We start from the raw sequence: 15765 nt of genomic DNA on the forward strand, positions 1-15765 counted from the left end.
TTATCAAATGATGTGAGTCTTATTTTGCCCCAACTCCTTGGAGGCCCAAATCCACGCACCAAAAGTCCATTCTCCCAGGCCCACTCCTTGTCTTCTTAACCTCCTTTGTCCTAATTGCTAAGAGCATCTCCAATGGGGGTGTTATCACTTCGGATCGATCGGCCAAACATGACACACCAATCGCTGGAGAGCCGCGGCGGTGCGCACCCAATTCTTACCTTCGACTCGGGACAATGGTGAGGGGAAAGACATGGGCGTGCGCTACACGCGCGCCTAAAATAAAAAAGAAAAAAGGAAATTGGGGAAAGAGAGTTCCAGGGAAAACTGGGGAAAGAGAATGGGGGAGGTCGGGTGGGGAAGAAAGAAGAAAAAAGGAAAAGGAAGGGGGGAGTCGGTGGGTTTTTTTTTTTTTTTTTTTTTTTTAATTTTTGTTCTTTTTCCTTTTAAAAGTTCTAGTATTTTTTTTCACCTAATTTTTAATTTTGTAATATTAGGATTTTTTATTTTTTGTAATTTTTTTAGTTATTTAAATTATGTATTTTTTTTAATTATTCAAATTATGTAATTTTTATTTTTAATGTAATGTTTAATTTTAATTTCAATTAAAATTAAACATTTTAACATAAAAGTGTTGAAATGGGAATTTTAGCACCAAGGTAAGAACTATGCATTGGAGGGGGAGGTGATTTAGGTGGGGACCACCATTTAAGCACCACCTTAAGCACCTCCCATTGGAGATGCTCTAAGTGAGGGATTGTGAGCAACGAATGAGGCAGCGTAAGTTCAAAAATTGGTGAAGCTATTTCTATTAGTGAGAAAGATTGAGAGGCGTCAGTGTCGTTGAGTGTGAGAGAGAAGACGGTTGTTCTCGTTGTTCTTGTATTATCGAGCGAACCTTGTTCTCTATCTCTCCCTTCGCCTTCCTCACGTGGATTGAACAAGAAGCTTCGTGTCTTGCTTGTTCTCCTCTAGTTTTGTGTCTTCTCATTGTTGCTACTGTGTGGAGCCGTCGGAAAGGGTCAAGGGTGTAGTGGGTGTGTGAAGTTGTTAATTCATTAAATATATCATAACAATATGTTAATTCATTAAATATACATTAAAAATTTATCTTCAATTTTATATCAATCATGAAAAAAGTAGTTTTTCAAATTTTTTATACTAATTAATTATTATTTAATAATGTGAAGCTTATGAATTGTGTATCATTCACACAAATTGACGGATTAATGTAAAGTTTATAAAGTAATATATTTCAATTAAGCCAACGATCAATAACATGGAAAACATATAATTTTTTATGACCAGTAGAAAACAAAAAGACAGCATACTGGTTTTCTTGCAATAAAAGCAAATTCTAATACAAGAGAGTTCCTTTCTCTGTTTTATTTTATCAAGAGAGTTCCTTCTCAAATCATATAACTTATTAATATGACAAATAAATATTATGATTTGACTGCCTCAAAAAACAAAAATTATGATTTGAGATAAGGTATATGTATATGCTGGGCCATGTAAAAAATTGTAGATAAATTATGGAGTACTTCTTTTTGTTGATGAAATGAGTATTCATTTTTTTTTTGATCCGTCTATCGATCGAATGAGTACTCCACACAACCCTCTCACAATAAAAGTGAGCCACTTATTTCACTCACAACATACTAATCAATTTTTTAATATTTTGTATCACCGTCAAATTGATACTCATTTCGTGAAGAGAAGGAGTATGAAAATAATATTTTGTAGAACCCAACCAACTGATCCTAAATCAACGGATCGAGATACTGAACACCACTAAAATTATTGATGAGTCAATTTGAAGACCAACCTATACAACTCATTATTTAAGCTACAATGAAATGATATCAAACTTTAGAAATTGTATTTGAGTTTTAATTGATTATTTGCGAGCCTAAACAAACTATAGATATGACGAAAAAAGAGATTCGAATTTCAGCAATTTGACAATTTTATATTTTACTTTTACGTGCTTGAAATATGAGGCGAGCTTATCAAACATAAAAGTATGTGTTACTCAACTTCAATGATTTTTTATTTTCTAAATTAACTTAAATGAATTTTTAATGAGTCTATTGGACACAAAAAGAGAGAGACGTAGTCACTACTTGCCAGGGGCGGAGCCAGGATTTTTTTTGGGGGGGGGGGGGGCTGAACTGTTACGGGGGTTCGGGGGCGGTAGCCCCGTTTTTTTTTTTTGGGGGGGCATTCAACACATTTTAGACATTTTTTACTAAAATACAAATATAATCATAATAATAACAACATTTTTATAGATAATATAGTTCAAAACATTTACTAAAATTTCTTTTTGGAGCATTCAATACATTTTAGACATTTTTTACTAAAATACAAATATAATAATAATAATAATAATAACAACATTTTCATTTATAATATAGTTCAAAACATTTACTAATTTTTTTTTTTGGGCATTCAATACATTTTAGACATTTTTTACTAAAATACAAATATAATAATAATAATAATAACAACATTTTCATAGATAATATAGTTCAAAACATTTACTAAAAATTTTTTTGGGGGCATTCAATACATTTAGACATTTTTTACTAAAATACAAATATAATAATAATAATAATAATAACAACATTTTCATAGATAATATAGTTCAAAACATTAGCTAATTTTTTTTTTGGGGGCATTCAATACATTTAGACAGTTTTTACTAAAATACAAATATAATAATAATAATAATAATAATAATAACAACATTTTCATAGATAATATAGTTCAACATTTACTAAAATTTTTTGGGGGCATTCAATACATTTTAGACATTTTTTTACTAAAATACAAATATAATAATAATAATAACAACATTTTTAGACATATTATAAATTTTTTTTTTTTTTTCAAAATTTGGGGGGGGGGGCTCTAGCCCCCCCTAGCCCCCCTAGCCCCCCCCCCCCCCCCCTGGCTCCGCCCCTGCTACTTGCTATATCTAAAATGTCAAAAACCATGCAATCTTCTTGAGAAGAGCCAAATTTAAAATAATATTGAAGATAATGAGTTACATGAATCTTATTCTTTCTTTCTTTTGGTGGCATAAGATTCCAAGTTTCCTATATATATACTATATGATACTAGGAGATGAGAAAGGGTTCAAATGAAAAGCCTTGTTACTTATTGTGAGAAGCCTATTGATTTGAATGAACATTTGATGATGAAGAGCAATTTGTGGGTGGACTTATGTTGCAACTGCCTTGTCTGCTTTGGGTGATTGTAAACTGATCAAACTCTCCATCTCTTCTCTACTTGGCAAACCCATATCTCTCTTCCTCGGACTTGGACATGAAGAACTATCCACCTGCTCAAAGATCATGGATTCGAGGTCTTGATCAGCCTCTGCATTCATGGCTAATCAATAAAGATCAAGAACGCGATATCTTATCCTCTTACCAAGTAGTCATCAAGAAGGGATTTTCTTGCTATTCTTGAAATCTCACCCACTTGTTCCGAGTGGATGGTGCTCGTTTGCTTCGTGTAGACGAGGCAACGAGCACTCAAGAGGTCGGCCTTCTCTGATGCTTCGTGGTCTAGTCGGAGAGGATCTGCAGAATGCAATGTGATATGAGAAAAAGCTAAGGTAGTTAAATATGCTGGTAGGTGAAGACCAGTAGTGCCTTCTTACATTCTGCAGACAACATTAAATTCTTCGTAGCATCATCCATTTCTTCAAGAAACGACGCTGCAATGGATGAAAATCGAGTGTGGATCTTCTCAATGGCTGCTGTTCCGTTCCTTCAAATGAAATGGAAGTGGTTAGATAGAACAGCCTATATCACATATTATGAAATGGCAGAAAATGAGCTTACTTGATGAGAGAATCGTCTGAGTCGAAATTCTTCTTGATATCATCCAAGAGGGATTCTTCAGACAGCCTCCTTTGTTGTGAAACCTCTGCCACCTTTCTCATGCTACATATAATGCATTAAAGATTCGATAAAACTACTACACATTTACATAGGCAGAGAAAGAAACCAAAAAGGAAAAGAAAAAAAAATGAAAGAGGAGTGTGATTCTGTTGCGTTTACCAGCATTGAATGCCGTCTTCAAGAGTGCATTTCCCAGCTTCCAAAGCAGCAGAATCTTCCACATATTCTCTTTTTGTTGTGTCAATGAAACCATTCCACTTTCCCTCTGCATCAACGGTTAAACTTTGCATGCAGGATATTTCTTGATTTAGCTTCTCGCCTCGGTTAGAGGCGCTCTCTAGCACGTCGTCTACTGCTGCTTGTATCTGAAGAACAGAATCACATCCCCCCTTATCAATAGGTGCACATTGCAACATTAATACAGAAAAAAAAAATGTCTGATTATTCCTGTCTGAATTTTACAACTTTACTGGTTCAATATCATATTTGTGAGACTTTATGAATGTAGACATTCAAATTTGGAGATGAGTTTTCATTGTAATAATAATACTTGCCATTTTCTTCTTTCTAGAACTCGAATTCGCCAAAAGTTCTGCCATTTGTTCCAACAAAACCTTTTCTTCAGCAACAGAGAACTCCTACAAAAATAAGTTCATAACTTAGTGAGTTATAGGAAATTGCCATAGGAAAACATTTTAAAAAAAAAAGAAAAAAAAAAGCTCTATGCTTGCAGTTAAGACTACCTCAAACTCCGTCGTGAAGGCGTGCAGCTTCTGTTTGGCGATGGTTTGAGAATCCTCTTCGATGAGTGCCAATTTGGACACATAAACTCTCAAAGTCTTGAAAAAATTTACAAGAGTGCTGGAAATGGACTTGGATGCATGGTAGGTTCGCGCATGATTCTGGTGAAAAAGGTCAATTCACAACATTATCAAGAGCCCTTCTACATGGCCGTGTGGCATTTTTTCGCGTAAAACAAGAGAGAAGTTTTTGTTCTTACCTCCTGTTGCTGCTTTACAAATGCATCTACTCTCAATTCAAGATTGTTCATGTTACTTTTTAGACCATTGTTAATGGCATCAGCATCTGATGAGTTTTTTGTCACAAGCTGCAATGGATTACTGGTTAGTTATGGTAACGTAGGAGAATCACAAAAGTGTGTTGTCACTACAAACATCGATTCTCACATCCATAATGCACGAAGAATGAGCTGATAACTCGGAGCTCAATCTACTTAATGCCAGTTGAGACTGCTGATACAGTTCTTCAGCTGAACCGTCCAAATTATTGACACCGGATGCATACAGCTCTTTCAGATGTTCGATCTGTTTGAATAGCTCGTCTATCGTCTACATCATTACATCAGAAGAAAAACATTGTACAAGATTCATACCCCTCATGATTGGAAAAATCAAAGAATAGACATTACTCAAAGAGTTTCTGAGCTACCTTAACTTTTGAAGTTAGAAATAGTCGTGTATCATCTTGGATCGCCTTCCAGTTCTGTTCTTGGCTCGTTGCTGAGGCCGAGACGCCTTCGTCTAACTCTTGAAGCTGCTGAACTAACTGAGAATAAAAATTCTCTACATGTTGTCTGTTTGTTTCTTCTATGTTTTTCTTGGATTCTGTTGGACAAAAAACCAATACTAGTCACTGATCTGACACAAGTTTTAGAAAAAGTGATGATACATATGAAGAAGAAACACGAACCAATTTTGGCGAACAAGGTAGACACATCCAGTGCAGCGCCCTCAAGGTCTGATCGAAGTTCAAGTGCTTTCTTTGTTAGTTCTTTTCCTGTACATTATTTAGCAATATGCTTTGTTTAAGGAAAAAATATCTTCTGCAATAAATGGATGAATATGAATATAAGATGCAGAATGAGATTGCATTCGACACAAAGAAATAATGCAAAAATCACCCTCTTACCAGAAGAAATGAGATTGAATATCACAGTCTCCTTATCTCTACACATGCCTTTTGCTTGTTGGTATTGATCTTCAAGATTAAACAAAGATTGTCGAGCCGTTGTCAGTTCTCTCTGGATTCAAACATAACATGCACCATTTTTACTCGTTTCGGGCTAGAAAAACCATAACCAAGTAACAGCAGCAGTATTATATATACCTCAGTGCTAAGTAGTTTATCTTCCAAATCTACTCTTAGCTGTTGCTGATAAATATACAGTTCTTGCAGCTCCATCAGTTGCTGCTCACAACAACAACCACTCTCTTTAGCCGTTCTCGTCTCAATATATTAATTTTTTTTTTTGAAGAGAAGTTAAAGTTGCATAAAACCAAGTAACACAAGGGCTACACACCTTCCTCAATGCGTCTGCACTATGTCGATCACCACAACCACCATTCATTTGCCTCGAAACACGAAGTTCTGATGCGAGGGAATCAAAACATAACTAGCTCATTTACTGCATTTCGCGTGTGAATCTATTTCATGAGACATGAGAAACATCTACCTTGTTTCAGACTATCTATCTGAGTGTAGAGATCTTTGATCACTGTAGATTTCATCAACTTTTGGTTCACCTGAAAATCAAACCGGGCTCATTTCATTTCTCATCTGACATTGATTCAAGACAAAACCCAAACGTAAACACTAAACAAGAATCCACCAACCTCAGGTCTGTTCTTGATACATTTAGCACGAAACGCATAGTCAAGAGTGCTGAGCGTCTCTTCTTGAGAGAGAATGGATGGTGAAATTGTTGATATAATACACGTTTTCGTCTTACCTCCCAAAGAATCCCTCAACAACCTAGTCAACTTGCTATCCCTGAGATTCAAAAGGGGCTAATCTTATATCTAATTCTTTCAGACAACAGAATGCAGCAGTCATTAAACTTGACAAAAAACAGGACATGCCTGTATGGAACGTGTGTAGAATTGTCAGCCAACGCGTTGATAACACGCCCGAGTGTCAGCAAACTCTTGTTGATCTCACCAGCTTCCCTTGCTCTCACCTGCATCATTACAAACAACAGATTAATTCAAGAATCTCAACAATTGTTTGTCAAAACTACACAGCAGAATGCGCGTTTTTAAAGACCTCTCGTGCACCAGAACGCAGTATGTTCTCGGAACCAGCAAGGTCCACAAGATTCAACCTGCCACACCTGATCAGCTCTGATCCATCGGTGGTGTTAGGCTCCTTAATCTGGACTGTGATGGTGAAAATCGAGTGAGACCGGTTGCTCTGCTTGTTCACGAGGGTCTCAGCCGTGTGCTTTCTAGACGACCCTTTATCCAAAATCGCCCAAATTTCATCCACACTATACACACTCTCTTCCTCCAACCCTCTAACAAAAACAGCACCTTTCCCATCTTCCATTAGTACTAATGGCCTCTTGGCCTCATCCGATGATGCCAAGAGATCCGTTATCTCCTCGTTGTAGAGCTCAAGAAACGTCGCCTTCATGCTGTAGTCTGCCCTCTCCCTCTCCAACACGTCGAATATCTGCTGCACTGCTCTTGGGATCACACCGGCATTTTCATGGAACTCACCATTCTACAACAGAAACCAAATATTCAACAACATGATATAGCATTTTTATGATTGCAACACATCTTTTTCAGCTGATAAAAAGCAAGAAACCTTGTGTTTTCGTCCTTCACCTTCCATGGTGTAGGTCTTGCCCGTCCCCGTCTGGCCGTAGGCGAAGATGGTCCAGCTGTAGCCTTCGAGAACTTCAGTGATGACGGGAGCAACGACATCATCGTACACCTCTCTCTGCTTCGAATTCGGACCAAACACCTAAACAAAAAAAAAAAGCACATAAATCCTCAAAAATTCCATCATTCAGTTCAAAAGTAGCTGCATTGTCACGTGATTGCATCATTTGAACAAAAAAGCTAACCTTATCAAACACAAAAACTTTATCTGTTTGCTTGCTGCCTGTGTTTGGAGAGGCGATCACTTGTTGTTTGGACTCATCACACGCAATCATTAACGATGTTTTTGCTCTCATCTCATCTTCACACAGAGGCCTAATGTGAACACAAACACTGATCACTAAAACATATGTCCAAATGCAAGAAACTTATTTATGTATGAAGATGAGAAAAGAACTTGCCTGCATCGCGCAACAACTTGCACATTTACGCCATTCTGATCGTCGTTGGATCGAGAATCTTTTGTGGGACTTTCAGTGCTACTCCACAGTGTTCTACGCATAGATGAAGGAGTCCAACTCCGTCTTCTTTGATTATTTGTTCTTGAATTTTCCATGCTATTCAAGAATCAAGAACCTGGGATTTACCAAAGAGTGAAATCAACAAGAGAGAGATAGAGAGAGGAGAGAGAGGGAAATTAATAAACATGGAGGAATGTGAAACCTTTTCTACTCTTTGGAAAATCCGACAAGAAAAATGCAACTTTCGTCAACATGAATAATGAATTTAAGACATCCAATAAACAAAACATGAGACATAAAAAGATTTTGAGAGAATTATTGAGCTGAATTGAATATCAAAACAGTGAGTTTTCTGAAATTTGGAGTGGGGATTAGGACAATCAAAATTAAATCGAGAAAGTGGTTGGCCGGCTATACATAAAGAATATTGAGTGTGGGAAGATAAAGAGACCGTTGATTTGATTAGGGATGTTGAAAATTTGTAAGGTTATGCCAATTTAATTCTTAAATTAATCACACTTTTCCTTTTTGATTATTTTGTCTTCATCTTCAATGATTAGATTTCAATATCTTTTTCTATTTGGAGGATCAAGAACAGTGAATTTAGAGAATCCTATATTTTCTTCTTCTTTTTTTTTACTCCAACATTGGAAGATCAAGTGCATGGATGCTTGTAATTAACCAATGACAAATAATTAATGAAGAAAAATGGTCCTTCATAATTCAATCGTATAAATAAATATGTAACTTGACCACCACAAATTAGAGAGTAAAGTAGACATTTCCAAGAAAAAGTGAAGAAACAAGAATCTGATCCCTCTACGTTCTAACCTTCACACATACACACACACAAAATAAAGAGAATTTCAATTAAACACTGAAGTCATCGACCAATAGAAGAGATAATATGAGTTTGTTTTGATTAAATTATGAGTAGATTATTTCGGTTACAATTTGTTTTGTTAATTGGAATGGAGCGTTTACTTTGAGTAATTACACCTCTGTGCGTTAGCTGTTAGGCGATATTAATGGTTAAAAGGGCAAAACAGTCTGCCAACTTTATCTTACAGAAACGTGTAAATTCTACTATCTTTTTTCCCCTTTGTTGTGTTTGCGAAACTTATGGGAAAAAATCTTCTTTTTTTCCCCCCTTAGTTTGAGAATGTATCAAGATTATGAAAATGCAGCAAGATTGGCGGAGACAAAGGGGAGCAGTGGGTCACTGGACCCTCCTAGAACTTTTTTTTTGTAATTTTATAAGCATGTTATAAAAATATAAATTTCATCTTCATCGTTATCGAGTTGAGCTATTTTATAATGTGATTGACGTGCAAGTTTTAGAGTTGAATCAATGTTTTAATGAAGTCAACATAAAATTAATTTTATTTATACATGTCATGCTTGGAAGTTGTATCCTAGAAATTCATTTTCGGGGTTCTATATTGTGGGGTTCTATATTGTAAAGCTACTTCATTTTACAAAGTTTTATCGATTTGAATTTTTTGAAGTTGCTTTGTGTAAAGTTGAAAGTCATCTGGAGAACTTTTATTGTTGATGCGCGCATGGATGAGAAGTTTTCAGAAGATGGTTTCTACAAGGAAATATGATGATGGTTTCCCATTGGTGTATTTGTTGATTAAATTGTCATTAAGTTTACTAGTTGTCACTATTACAGTTAAAAGAGTTTTTCAGTAATGTAGATCATCAAGAGTGTTCTTCATAATCATATGGAAGACAATTATTTAAATTATTACGCATTATCTTACATCGAAAAAGATTAATTTGTAAAAAAAATTAAATTACTAATATAATGCGAAGGTTTCATAATATGAAAAATATGAGAAAAACGTTTGATTTCTGAAACAATCATGCTTATTTTTTTTTCTAATTTTTTATTTAATTTATACTATGATATTATAATTGTATTAATGATTATTATTTATTTTTATCTTTATTTAGTCTATTTTTATTTTTATTTTGTCTACTTTTATTTTTTAAGTAATTATATTTTTTAAAATATTGAACCCCCTTAAAAAATGTGGAGTTCCTTTCTATGTGAAGGATACTCTCAATCAAACCATCGCGGATTATTTCTTTGATGGTGTTTGGCATTTTACTCAGGAGTTTGTGAATTCTTATCCGATGGTGGTCTGCGACATTCTGTTGTTGCCCATTGGAGATTCGGATACGCGGTTTTGGAAGCCTTCGTTGCAAGGCAAAGTGACGGCTGCACTTGCTTTTTCCCATCATAGGCATAAATTTCCTAAGGTTTCTTGGGGAACTTGGATTTGGGAGCCCTTCATTCCGGTACGTAGATCTTTGGTGTGCTGGCGACTGTTACATGATAGAATGCCGACTTATGATAGACTCATTAGACATGGCATGATTATGCCGAACTGGTGTCCCATTTGCAATAGAGCTTCTGAGACGTCGGAGCACATTTTCTGGGATTGTGAGCTTGTGAGACCTGTTTGGAATGATTTCTTCAATTGGTTTCACTTCCCGGAGGCTTTGCACTCGGCCGATATTCATAGTTTTTTGGTTCTTGCTTGGGGTAGGAAGCTGAGTTCTCAGCTAAGTAAATTCTGGAAAGCTAGGATTATCGCTATGATCTGGGCTATTTGGAGTCAACGCAACAAGTGTGTCTTTGACAATTATAAGTTTTGTCAGAGGCGCATCCTTCATGTGGTGAGAGTGGCTTTCCTGGAGATGGAAATGAACTTTAAGAAGCTTGGTCACATGGACAATAGTTGGGCGAACTATACTGTCTTACGGAATATTGGTATTAAAAGAAGAGCTGCGCCCCCGCCGACTTTTATTTCGGTCAGCTGGTGGCCACCTACGGCGCCATGGATGAAAGTCAATACGGATGGGTCGGCTCTGGGTGCGCCGGGTGCTATAGGATACGAAGGTGTCTTCCGTGACCACTGGGGATGGGTTCGTGGATGTTTCCACTACAAATACAGCATGTGTAATGCTTTCGAGGCGGAATTACTGACTGTTATTATGGCTATTCGTATTGCTCGGGCGAGACACTGGACTAAACTCTGGGTCGAATCTGACTCCACTTATGTTGTTGGTCTTCTTCGAGAAAATTCTAAAAACGTGCCTTGGAGGTTTAAAGCTTCTTGGGACGACATCTTGAGCTCCCTGTCTTCGTTTCAGCTGCACATCACACATATTTTTCGGGAAGGAAATAAAGCTGCGGATTTAATGGCGAACCCTTCACGTGAAGAGGGATGGTGGCCTCATGAGATTGAAGAAATAAAAGATGTTGCCCGGCAGGATATGGCTGTGCATTCTTATATTCGTATTTCCCGTTAGTGCGACCGGGGGTGGCAGCGGGGCTGCGGCGTTAATTTTGGAGGATTTTGAGGGTGTCGCGGACATTGTTTTGATCTGGCTTTTGAATCCTCTTTTGGCTGCTGCTGAGAATACTGTTGGAGTGAAGCATGACATGGTTTCTCGGCGTTGGTGTCTTAGAATTTTGATCGAACATCTGGTGGGCGGTTTTCGTTGTGGTGATCAGTCGAACTTTTGGGATTCGACGAATGATGCTCTTGTCCATTTTTTGTCTAACATTTGGTGGGCAGGTTGTACTGATTTTGGTTTCTCCGATTTTCTGGCGTTCTCGTTAACTTTTGACAGCTCCAGTGCCTATTTTTGGTCTTCCGAGGCTGCTGATTTCTCAGCAGCACGCTCACCCAAAGCTACTCAAGGCGGTATAGTTTCCGGCGACGGCGTATCACCGGCCGAAACTATTCGTCTCTCGTCCCTTATTCTTGTTTGTGGGGTTTTTTCGGCGACGGAGTATAACCGGCCGAATTTTTACCCTTCTTGTTTAGTAGTAAGTTCACGGCGACGGCGTATAACCGGCCGTGTAGCACTGTAGCTTCCCTTTTTTTGTTTGTTTTGTTTGTGCTAACGGCGACGGCGTCTAACCGGCCGTGTAGTTTCTTTCTCCTAGCAAATTGGCGACAGCATCTCACCGGCCTTTTGCCTCTGCTCTATTGGTTTTTGTTGGGTGAGAGCCAGGTTTGTTTGGGGACGATGGTTAGGCCGGAGTTCCGGAAACTTTCCTTTCCGCTCTCATCCTCTTCTTTGCTTTCCTTAGACGGGTACTCTTTTTCCTTTTTACGGTTTTTCCCTCTGGGTTTTCCGTAAAAAGGTTTTAACGAGGCTCGGCCCATAGTTTGCTTTTCTTGTGCTTTCAAGGGTTCTCTTAGGTTTTTTCTTTTTCTTTTTAATAAAATCGCATTTTAATAATAATTGAACCCCCTTAATTCAAAATTCTAGGTTTGCCAAGAAGTATCAGTGGGTTATACTATAAACTTTTACCTCCATAGAAACTATAAATCATATATAGACAATATTTTTTTTAGGGTTAATTGCACCAAATATCACCAACTTTGCCTAAATTTTATTTTTTTCCATAATTTAAAAAAAAAAAAAATTTATCACAGATTAAATTAATTGTTCATTTTTCCCACAATTTTTTGCTTCGGTGACCAGAAAATTGATGTGGCGCTGATGTAGATTTAAATTTACACATAATATTAATGTGGAATATATATTAATTTAAAATTACTCAAATAACAAATCACACAAAAAAGCCCTAATATCACTTGAATTAGAAAAAAATTGTTGTCTTCTTCTTCTCCAAAAATCAGCTGCCTTCTTCTCCTCTACCCCATTGCACTGCCAGTCGTTGGTTGAAATAGCCGCCAGCCCTGTGTCATCCACGCCACCCTTCTTCTCCACGTTGAGGCGTCGCCAGTCACCACCTCACCACGCCTCACGCCTCATGCCTGCACACCACCCCTATTTAGATCTGAATTGAAATGCACGCCACCTTACAATTGAAATGGAATTATGGGTGGGTGAAGAATGAAAAATAAACAATTACTAAGGTAGAGAGGAATTATGGGAAGAATGAAAAAAAAAAAAATTATGGGAAAATGGAATTCGGGCAAAGTCTGTAATATTTAGTGTAATAAAAAAATGCATCCTTTTCAATCGCGAACATGTGTGGCGTGTGCCGGCGAGCCACATCAGCGCCACATCATCTCCGATCTGAGGGGAGCAAAGAATCGTGGAAAAATGAATAACTAATTCAATCTGTGATAATATATATATATATAGGGAGAGGTTCAAATAAGAACCACTAATAAAATAAGAACAGAGAACCATTTTAAGCCATTCGATCATCAAGATCTACGGTGGATGCATCATCTTGGTGGATGGATGCAGATGCTGGGTTCGAATCCTGAAGGGAGCAATTTTTTTTTTTTGATGCATTAAATTTAATAGCGGATGCATTAATTTGTATAGCAGATGCAGTAATTTTATTGGTTCTTATGTTCTCACGATAATTGTGGTTCTCACTATAACCGCACCCTATATATATATATATATATATATATATATATATATATATATATAGGGGGCCGCTCCAATGAGACCCCGTAATTTTAGTGAGATCTAGGGCACGATCTGGTGCGTTTATTTTGTCAATCCTATGGCTGATATTGTATCAGGAGGGTGATTTTTTTTCGCAGGGTTCGAATCCTGGAGGGAGCAGAATATTTTAAATTTTTTTATTCATCAGTATATACTGTGTTGTTCATCAGTATATACGGCCATGTTCATCAGTATATATGTCTTATTCATTACGAATTTTTTAAATTTTATTTTTCATCAGTATATACATCTTGTTCATTAGATATGTGTTTTGTTCATTAGTATTATATGTCTTATTCATTGTACTCATGTTACACGAAAAATAGGGGGTCTCACTGGAGCGCGCCCCTATATATATATATATATAATTTTTTAAAATTATGGGAAAAATGAAATTCGGGTAAAGTTAGTTATATTTGGTGCAATTAACCCTTTTTTTTTACAACAATCATATTGATCAAAAATCCTAGTATGTAATATAAAAACACTTGTAACTACTTATTAATAGATAAACTAGAACGCCCTTATGTGCAATATACATATCACGATATTTATTTAAAAAAAATATGTAAAATATAAAAATATTATCATTTATGAGTTAGATTATTTAGTGACAAAAAATTTATATTAGATTTCATTTGAAATAGTGTTAATAACAATATTACCAACACAATAAGAACAAAACTACATTTAATAATAATAATAATAATAATAATAATAATAATAATAATAATAATAATAATAATAATAATAATAATAATAATGATTAACTTAAATTATTATTATTATTATTATTATTTTTATTATAGAGTGTAAAGCAAATAATTTAAGTTAATCTTGAGCAAATAATACTAAACTCATAATATAACAAAATCAATAGCTCACATTTAATATAACGATTTTGGGCTCTTAAAAGTTCAAATTATATTATTATTAAAAGTTTATATTTAAATAACTCAAAACTAATTAAAAATCAGACAACGCAAATAATATAAACATGAAAAAATAACAACAAATATGTTTAAATAAATAAATAAATAAATAATGCGCACACATAACATAACTAAATATTAAATAAATTTATATATTACAATTTTTATTTTCTTTATTTGCATTAAAAACTATTATAACTGTAAAATATGTAAATTTAAAATTATTATGATTAAGTAATCATGTAAATTTTTTTGAAAGAAAAAAAAAATCAACAAATGAAAAAATTACATAAAAAAATAGTATCATGTTCAATATTAGAGATAGACAAGTGTGGAAAAAAAATTGATACTTAAAACGATCATAATTTATTCATTTAAATTATCTTTTATATTTTTTATATCAAATTAAAGATGTTATCATGATCTTTAATTTAACATCTATACTGAATATTTTTTTGTTGAATCAAAATTGGTGATTTTTAGAAGAGAGAGAGAGAGAGAGAGAGAGAGAGAGAGAGAGAGAGAGAGAGAGAGAGAGAATTAGTAAGTAAAAGTTTACGTTAGAATTCTATTTTCATATATTATAAGATAATATCTCAACCATATTGTTGTTCGTCAATCAACACGTGATAATCTAATCGCATTATTACAATGTGAATTCATAACCAACGAGCAAAATTGTGCCACTCATCAATATCATGCCAACAATAACATTCATTATTTATTCATTCACCCTCTTTATAGAATACAAAGAACACAAAACAATCGAATGGGGTTGTCTTATTTATTTTTTGAGAGGGGTGTTATTTTTTAAGGATGTCTTATTTATGAGAACATCTAAGAGCATCCATTCCGGGGAATGCGGAAACCGACGCACATTGAGTGTACTATACATTATAGAAAATTCTATATTTTTATTTTTAAATCAATGTAATTTTAAATTTAATGTTAATTTTAATTAAAACAATATTAAAAATAAAGATAAAATTAAAATTAAAATTTTAAAATTGGGATATTAGCTCTCCCATGGTAAAAGGTGGACTCTTAAATAATGGAAACTTAGCCAAGCAATAGGCAAAAGGTTTTGGGTTCATGTTTATTATGGCACGACCTTTAAATTTTTTTATTTAATATTATTTAAAAAAAAATAAAAATTGGAGCCCACCTTGCTCTCTATTCATTCGACTTCCCAACGCAGCAAGCCAAGAATAGAATCCGATTGGTCGGGATTCATATTAAAAACTTATCATATGGAGATGAAATAAAAGACACGTCGCACGATCGACATATCGAGATAAAACATTGCATGAAA

At 35.3% G+C, this 15765-nt stretch overlaps 2 protein-coding genes across 3 annotated transcripts; one reads left to right on the forward strand and one right to left on the reverse strand.

The window, feature by feature from the left end:
* Window positions 1–3005: 3005 nt before the first annotated feature.
* On the reverse strand, window positions 3006–8526 carry LOC131016712 (kinesin-like protein KIN-5D). Of its 2 annotated transcripts, XM_057945412.1 has the most exons (22): window positions 8264–8526; window positions 8002–8176; window positions 7786–7915; window positions 7524–7682; window positions 6978–7436; window positions 6794–6891; window positions 6548–6704; window positions 6388–6457; window positions 6235–6302; window positions 6042–6122; window positions 5844–5955; window positions 5625–5711; window positions 5364–5539; window positions 5102–5263; window positions 4915–5022; window positions 4658–4816; window positions 4469–4552; window positions 4074–4279; window positions 3855–3956; window positions 3671–3780; window positions 3439–3590; window positions 3006–3346 (listed from the first exon to the last, which is right to left on the reverse strand). In XM_057945412.1, the coding sequence occupies exons 2-22, from the start codon at window positions 8154–8156 to the stop codon at window positions 3227–3229; spliced, it is 2955 nt and encodes a 984-aa protein (XP_057801395.1). In that variant the 5' UTR covers window positions 8157–8176; window positions 8264–8526; the 3' UTR covers window positions 3006–3226. The 2 variants fall into 2 exon arrangements, with proteins under 2 accessions (XP_057801395.1, XP_057801396.1); XM_057945413.1 differs by lacking the exons at window positions 8002–8176; window positions 8264–8526 and having other exon boundaries at window positions 7544–7682.
* Window positions 8527–10203: 1677 nt separating this feature from the next.
* LOC131018806 (uncharacterized) lies at window positions 10204–11385 on the forward strand. The gene has a single exon (XM_057947514.1). It carries the CDS (start codon window positions 10204–10206, stop codon window positions 11383–11385), a length of 1182 nt encoding a protein of 393 aa, XP_057803497.1.
* The last annotated feature ends 4380 nt before the right edge of the window (window positions 11386–15765 follow it).

Source organism: Salvia miltiorrhiza, chromosome 3 (assembly GCF_028751815.1).
Source record: "Salvia miltiorrhiza cultivar Shanhuang (shh) chromosome 3, IMPLAD_Smil_shh, whole genome shotgun sequence".
Taxonomy (NCBI): Eukaryota; Viridiplantae; Streptophyta; class Magnoliopsida; order Lamiales; family Lamiaceae; genus Salvia; species Salvia miltiorrhiza.